The following is an 8463-nucleotide window of genomic DNA, read 5'->3' as shown; positions in this document are numbered from 1 at the left end:
CATGGCTGGATATTTAGGGAGTGTTCTCTAAGTGGAAACTACATCCATCCACTTAAGTTCTCCTATTAGCCTTCTGGGTTTTTAGTGTTATTTTTTTTAGGGTTAAGTAACTTGCCCAGGATGTCACAGCTAGGAAGTGCCTGAGGCCAGAAATGAACCCAGGACCTCTCATCTCTAGGCCTGGCTCTCTATTTAGTAGGTTACCTAACCCCTCCAGTGATTCTTAAGTTATTTCCCCTAAATTTGTTTTTCCAGTCATTCATTCCTCTGATGAGCTATTTCACATTTTCTTCCATTTTTTGGTCTTTTAGGCTATATTATTTTTCTATGTCTCATAGAGTCATTAGCTTCCATTTGGCCAATTCTCATTTTTAAAGAGTTATTTTCTTCAGGAAGTTTTTGCATCTCTTTTTTCTCTTATCTTGTCTTCTCTTTCTCTTTTCCTTTAGTTCTTTCTCTTATTAATTCATTCTTCTCATTCTCAAACTTTTTTAAAAATAATTTTTTTAGCTCCTTCTTTAATGTTCACTTAACTCTTTGAGGAATTTTTGTTGGACTTGTGCCCCAATTGAATTTTTTCTTGAAGTTTTGCTTATAGATCATGTGAGTCATTCTCTTCTCCTATGTTTGAGATTTGAGTTTCTCTGTTGTCACCATAATAGCTCTATTGTTGAGTTATTTTTTTGTTTGTTTGCTCATTTTTCCAGACTAACTCTTGATTTCAGACTTAGTGTTAATGTTAGGCTCCATATGCTCTTTGGAGGAGAGGAAATATCTGACCTGAGCTTCTGTCCTTTTACAATTACAGTCTTCTGTGACTTTCACAGCTAGACTTACAGTGCTCCTGAAATGTTTTGACCTAGGTCTACTTATTGAATAGGTTCATTTTGGATGGAGTACTCTAGTGCTTCAGAAATCTCTTCTTGGCTCTCTGCAGAATCCCACATTTTTATCTCTAGCTTGGATCCAAGCACAGCTTCATACTTATAAGAATTATAGATGGCATAAAGTTAGGAAGAAAAACCAATAGAATGGATAATAGAATCAGAACCTTAAAAAGTTATTATCAATAACCTAGAACAGCATTGGCAAAGTATTGGCACCTATGGTGGCTCCCACATGAGGGAGCCACTCCATTCCCCTTCTTCCCAGTGCCTGAGGATATTTTTTCAGGCCCAGCCCCTCTGTCTAGCCACCCAAAAGCAAGCACTTCCTCCCTCTGCTCTCTCTTGAGTAATATAGGGGGCTCACAGGCAGCTTAAAATTGCCCTCTGAGCATGTGAACTTGAAAACCTCCAACACTGGCCTAGAACACTGTTCTGAATCTAAAATAAAACTTAATACAGGGGTAAATGTAACATCCAACACTTGAATTTAAAAAAAATAATTTTCATATATATAACTTGAAGAAGGCATCGATAACAATTTATTTGGAAAAGATATGGAGTTTTTAGTGTATTGCAAGCTCAATAGGTATAAATAGCATGATGTGGCAGACAAAATTGTCTTAATCTGCATTGAGAGGTATAATGTCCAAACCAAGGAAGGGAACAGTCCCATAATATTCTACATTGATCAGTCCACATGTGGAAAGTTCTGTTCAGTTCTGGTCTCCATATTTTAGAAAGGACATTGATAAGCTGGAGAGCATCTATAGGAATACAAATAAGAGAACAATAAGCCCCAAAATCATATTATAAGAAGACTGGTTAAAGGAACCAGAGATTTAGCGCAGAGAAGGTCAGAAACATAATCACTGTGCTCAGATATTTGAAGGTCATGTGGAAAAGGGATTCAATTTGTGGTAAGGTCTAGTTGAGCCTATCAATCTAAGTGACTCTAACCTCAAAGGTTTCTAAGTAAGAGCAGCAGCTATTTTCTTGCAAAATGTGGAGCCAAACTCTAAACCTGCATCAAAGAAAGGCAGCTGCTCAGCTGTTAGTACACCAGGGTTCTAATCTTCACATATCCCATGCCCACCAATGTCCTATTCTCCCTGGTGTACAAATTTCTCCACTTTTCTCATTACATTGAAGGATCCCTGACCACAAGCACATTGGCAGACTTCCCAACAGTGTTGACCATATTATAAAAACTCCAGCCAAAAAGGGCTAAAAGGATTATCCACATGGCTGAGCCTCTGGGTGCCTGGCTTCCTTTCTCCTGTACTAAGTTCCAGTGCCCTGCTCTTCTGACTTGACACCTCAAAACACAGATAAGTATTAGATAAATATTCAGGATCTTGATCACTGTGTTTAAATGATTTATCTTGGCAGCTTAAGGAGAGAATCATTCCACCTGAAGTGAATGGTAGTCATAGCTATGGCTTTAATGATATTGCAAAGTCTCCCTCCAATGGTGTACACTTGTTCTGCTGGACCCCAAAGGGTAAAACTAGGAGCGATTGAAGTTTTGTTTTGTTTTACAACAGCCCTATATATAAATGATAGGTCCTCCTCTCATTTGAGGGCTTAGATGTTGCAGAGTAAATTATTGGTCAGATGTAGGTAAGACAGATGACCTTTGAGATCATTCTATCCTTGAACCTCTGTTATGAGGAATCAAGGTTTCTGGATACCATTCACAAATCTGCAATTAGCCTAATTTATTTAGGCAAGGCATCCTTTTTTCTTTTTTATAATGAGTTTCAACTGCTTAAATGAAGGAAATCTTACTCCCTCTGAAAAGTATAAAAAGGGTTTGAATATCTTAGTTGAAAAGGATTGGATGAATATTGAGTTCTCCATCCTTGCAAGTGGCAAAGAAGATGATGTTCCATATCCTCTAGTGAGAGAGTTCTTAAAATCTAGGCATTGGCTTTTTTTTAAGTTGGCATTTATTTTATTTATTTTATTTTTTAGAAAAAAATTTTCCATGGTTCCATGATTCATGTTCTTACTCTCCCCTTCACCCCCTAACCTCCCACTCCCCATAGCCCATGTGCATTTCCATTGGTTTCTTCATGTGTCATCGATCAGGACCTATTTTCATATTATTGATAATTGCTAGGCATTGGCTTTTGAGCAGAATATGGTTTATTTGGTTCTCACTGATATCAGTCTCTGGCCTCCAGTCAGAAAACTAGACTTCACTTCCCCTTCCTCCAAGTAAGCAGGTGATTCAAGTTCTTCATTAAGAGTAAACACCATGGGGCAGTTGGGTAGCTCAGTGGATTGAGAGCCAGGCCTAGAGACAGGAGGTCCTAGGTTCAAATCTGGCCTCAGACACTTCCCAGCTGTATGACCTTGGGCAAGTCACTTGACCCCCATTGCCTACCCTTACCACTCTTCTGTCAAGGAGCCAATACACAGAAGTTAAGGGTTTAAAAAAATATTAAAAAAAAAAAAAAAGAGTAAATACCATGCCCAAATCCCTGAAAAAGATGACTGATCCATTAGAGAGGTCAGCCAGACCTTTGAAAGTCACCTAGCCCAGCTCAAGAAAGAAACTGCAGACTACTAGTAGGCATAAGGAGCAAAACTGAATTCTACTCATCAAGTCATCATTCAAAGAAGAGGCCACCTCGCAATTAGCTGGCTCATTCTTCAGAGTTTGGAGAAAAAAGGCACTAGTATCAAATCCCACTCTCTTCCTGCTGGAAGCCTGTCTCAGGACTCTGTAGTAATAAATTTCAGTCAAGCATGATAGAATACTAGCAACTATGGGAGTTGAAAAAGATAAAGGTAGGCAAGCCATTGTCTTGTTTCTCTGTTTCTGCTCCCAGAAACAATTTCAAGAATGATGACTGGTCAAGGGTGAGTGAAGGGTATAAACATTTCTCTATCACCTTTCATGTTTTTTCATGATGTAGCAAGAGTATATACATATATTAGTTGATTCATTGTTCTATCATGTCTTGTTGGGTGACATGGGACACTTTACCTCTGGGGCTTATTTTTTCCCCAGAGGCACCAGAACTGATTCTCCCTTATCACCTGACCTTGTCTTTGAAGTAGTTGGATAATTGATTTACTTGAATTGAAACACTAGAGAAGAAATTCCTTGATGAAACAAAGGAAACAAATTCTTCTTCATAGAAGGTGTGGCCTCATACTGGCCTCAGATGCTTCCTAGTTATGTGACCCTGGGCAAGTCACTTAACCCCTGTTGCCTAGCCCTTATTGCTCTTCTGACTTGGAACCAATACATAGTATTGATTCTAAGGCGAAAGGTGAGGGTTTAAAAAAAAAAAAAAGAAGAATGTGAGCTCATTAAGGTATTCTACCTTCCTAAATTTCACTTAACAGTAAATTTCTTTCAGGACAAAACCACTAGGGGTTCAAGGACATCTAGAGGTAGGAAGAGCAAGACAACTACATCTCACCATGAAGGTAATATATCAGTTCTTTTTTTGTTTCATTTGCTCTATGAGATTGGAAACAGGCATTAAGGGAATGAATTTGAAACTAAAACAGAAATGCCTAATGTAGATTTTAAAACATTTGAGACTCAAAATTGAGGTAATCACTTCTCATCTGTGTAAAGTGTTTAACACATTCACTGAGGGGTGCTCAGTAATTAGAGAAGTGGAGTATTTTTTTGGGCTTTTCTTCCCATATTAATTGCTTACTCTATTAACTGATTTCTTCTAGTCTCTTCTATGACTAGAAGCTTACTAAATAGTTCTTGATTTGAAATGTTCAATTCTCATTTGTTATAGAATAAAAATGTTTTGCATAGAATCACAAGTACTCACTGTGCCCTGGGTTCCATTTAAACTCATATTGTTCTTATTTCTTGTCTTAAAGGTTCTCAGTCAAATTCAAGAGCTCCATCTAGCCAATTGCCTTTCCAGCAACATGGACTCTGTGGTGGCTTACAGACACAGTGCCTTCTCCATCACTCTTGGGGCGAGGACAATCAAATTTCTGATGGGATCCAGGATCATCACAAGAAACCTAAAATGGACACCCCTAATGTCTTAGATGAACTTTCACAGAAAGCCTTACATCCCAGCTGGCCCAACCCCTCAAGAAATACCAATACTTTTTCCTTGACTGATGAGGGGTCTGCTGATTTATTTCCTAAAGACTGGAGCCCTCCACCAATTGAATCCCTGTACCAAAAGCTCCCTGATCCTAGTCCCTCACCACCTCCAGTCCTCTCACAGGCCTTAGAGAAGAACACAGAGAATAATATGATTCTTGCTGTGGAAAAGCTAGAGACAACTTCAGAACAAGATAGAGAAATTGCTATGGTGTTAGAATCCACAGACTTAAATCTGTCTCCAAAGACAAGTATTAAAGATCCTGACCACCATGAGACTTTATCATACCCCCAGGAATTGCCATTCTTAACCCATTCTGGTAGCTGCCTTTCAGAGTCCTCATATGGTCTGAATGAGGAGTCCCTGCAGCTGGACTCAGAACCAGAGGAAGAATTGGTGACACTGGAGGAGCTGTTCCAAAACATGGCAGCCCCTGGTCAAAAGATGGCAGCACCAGCATTCGAACCCCATGACTCAGTAAGCAGAGGGGACTCCTCTCCTAAATCTCTAGGGTTATCAGCCTATGTCACTTTTATATAGCTCCCTATATCTCATAGCAAGTTGTTGCACATTTTAATTAAATTCCCTTTCTTGGCTTTATCCTATAATTCCTTGGTTTGGCTATGATTCAAGGCCCTCATGTAGAAATACAAATTCATTTTCATTTTGGAGTCATGTACTAGGTATTCAGTGCCCCGATATACAATATATATCCAGTGCCCTGGATGGGTTTTGTTCCCCACCATAGAGAATCTTTGTGCTTTGATTCTTTGAAAGTTTGGTTCTGGGAAGTCCTAGTTTCTAAAGTTTAGACTTCAAGGTTAGAGTCTGTGAATTGGAGGAATAATGTTAGAGAAAGGGAGAAATAAAACAAGAAAAGTATTTGTAGCATGAAACTTTATTGTAGGGTACAAAATATGGGGAATATGCCATGGCACCAAGTTAGGTTCCAAGAATCCAGACTAACCCAGGCCAATTGAATATAGAACTAAACTAAAAGTCACATTAGTTTTAATGAGTGAAAAACAAAAACACAAAAACCCCACAAAAGCCAATATACTTAGAAAAACTGGTTGTGGCTTTTAGGAAGACTTCTCATTAGAATTTTCATCATTCTCTTCAGGGTATGCCAGCTCTGGAAAAATGTCCCTCTTTCTTTGAGGACCATTCACTTGGAATGACATATTACTGTTCTCTCTCTTTCTCTTCTTTCTTGTTACCTTTTTTTCCAGCTCGACTTCAGAAACTCAGATTCATATGTCAATAGTTTAGATTGCTTGCTACTGGATAAAAGGTAAGTAATAATAATAATAATAATAATAATAATAGTAAATCATACACACACACTCCCACACAGTGGTGAAGTGAATAGAATGCCAGACCTTGAGTCAGGAAGACTCATCTTCCTGAGTTTAAATCTAGCCTTTGACACTATCTAGCAAGTCACTTAACCCTATTTGCCTCAGTTTCCTTATCTGTAAAATAATATGGAGAAGGAAATGGCAAACTACTCCTGTATCTTTGCCCAAAAAACTTCAATGGGGTCATGAAAAGTCGAGCACTACTAAAAAGCAAACGTATATACCCATATGTATATATAATATAGACATAAATTTTACACATATATACTTTATGGTTTACAAAGCACTTTGTGTATGTAACAAAAGCTATCCCCAAACTTTTATTATTATAAATCTATAAACCTAGAACAGAGTTTCATGGGATTGATCATTCCTTTGTAGAGCACACTTAGAAACTCTTTTTAAAATGTTTATGAAATAAAGTTCCCATATATGTAATGGATACAGTGCCTGATACTCATCTGTGCTAATTAATTGGCCTTAAATGTCCCAAAAGTGAATCTGGGAGCAACTAGGTAGCTCAGTGGATAGAGAGCCAGACCTTAAGCCAGGAGGTCCTGGGTTCAAATATGACCTTTGACACTTCCTAGCTGTATGACCCTGGGCAAGTCACTTAATCCCTATTACTTAGCCCTTGCTGCTCTTCTGCCTTAGAACCAATATCTACTATTGATTCTAAGACAGAAGGTAAGGATTTGGAAAAAAAAAATGCATTTGGAGAACGAAAAAGCAAAATATGGTCAAAAAAAAATTTTTAAGGGGGCTTCTGGGTTAAGATGGCGGCAGAGTAAGAAGCAGCTCTTAACCTCTCCTGACCAAACACACAAAACTCCTCAAGGGGACATAAAAACAAGCCCAGACAAACGGAGGAACCCCACAACAGGGCGCAGCGTGGAAGGTACGTGGAATCGAGACATTTCCATGCTATAAAGGGGTGAAACAGCTCTCACTAAATCGCGAGCTGAGCAACCACCCCACCTCCACCCCCTCCACACACAACACCTATAGCGCCGAAGCCAGCTAAAAAGAAATAGAGCAAGTTTGGGGCATCCATCGAGTCATTGGCAGCTCCGGGGCCTGTTCCTGAGAGCAGCAAGATTTGGGACCCCAATAAGCTAATGAACGCACACAAAATTTGAGCACAGGAGCGGGGCGCCGAGAGTGGACACAGGGCACAGAGCACCGGCTCAGAGCACAGGCACGGCTGGAGGCGTGGGTGGAGGCAGACACAGCCAAGAGCTAAAGCTCTGAAACCCTGAGTGGGGAACCAGTGCAGACAGGTATACGACCATGGAAGCAGCGCCCCGAGACTTGTAAAGAAACCTCCGGCAGAGGATCAAGCAATGGTGGTTCACCAGGGGGCTTGAACGCGGACAGACCCTGAGCACGAGGATAAACCTGAGAAGCTGCTGGGCTAACGATGGCTACCCAGTCTCAGGAAGTTCAGAAGAGAAAGATTAACAACAAGAAAAAGAAGTCTTTAACACTCAACAACTTTTACACAGAGAAAATCCAGACAACCGAGCAAACAGAGGACGAGAACAAACAAGCATCCGGACCCTCCTCAAATAAGGAAAACTCCTCACAAGCTATGGAAGAGTTCAAAACTGAGATTTTGAGGAAAATGGAAGAGATCTGGCAAGAAAATAACTGTTTAAAAGGTAGAATCTTGCAATTGGAAACTGAGGCTCAGAAACCAAATGAACTGATAAGCAAATTGAACACCAGAAATGACCAGATTGAAAAGGAATATCAGAAGATTATGGCCGAAAACCAGAAGATTATAGCCGAAAATCAAAAGATCATAGCCAAAAACCGAAAGATTATAGCCAAAAATCAATCCCTAAAGGCTAGAATTGAGCAAGTAGAAGCTAATGATCTCTCAAGACAACAAGAACAAATAAAACAAAGTCAAAAGACTGAAAAAATAGAAGGAAACATGAAATATCTAAATGAGAGAGTGACAGACCAAGAAAACCGGTCTAGAAGAGACAATTTGAGAATAATTGGTCTTCCAGAAAAACCAGAAATTAATAGAAACCTGGACTCCATACTAACAGAAATAATTCAGCAAAATTGCCCTGAAGTCCTACAACAAGAGGGCAATATAGACAT

At 39.5% G+C, this 8463-nt stretch overlaps 1 protein-coding gene across 1 annotated transcript in view; it reads left to right on the top strand.

Moving 5' to 3' along the window:
• Nucleotides 1-4903: 4903 nt before the first annotated feature.
• FAM178B (family with sequence similarity 178 member B) overlaps nt 4904-8463 on the top strand; it is a 138952-nt gene continuing 135392 nt past the window's right edge. The window contains exons 1-2 of the mRNA XM_044661039.1: nt 4904-5464; nt 6220-6281. Of these exons, the coding sequence (XP_044516974.1) occupies nt 4904-5464; nt 6220-6281 (623 nt within the window). The remainder of the gene's footprint in view (nt 5465-6219; nt 6282-8463) is intronic.

This window comes from Gracilinanus agilis, chromosome 2, assembly GCF_016433145.1.
Source record: "Gracilinanus agilis isolate LMUSP501 chromosome 2, AgileGrace, whole genome shotgun sequence".
NCBI lineage: Eukaryota > Metazoa > Chordata > Mammalia > Didelphimorphia > Didelphidae > Gracilinanus > Gracilinanus agilis.
The sequence above is the reverse complement of the archived record's forward strand: the minus strand, read 5'-3'. Positions and strand labels throughout refer to the sequence as shown.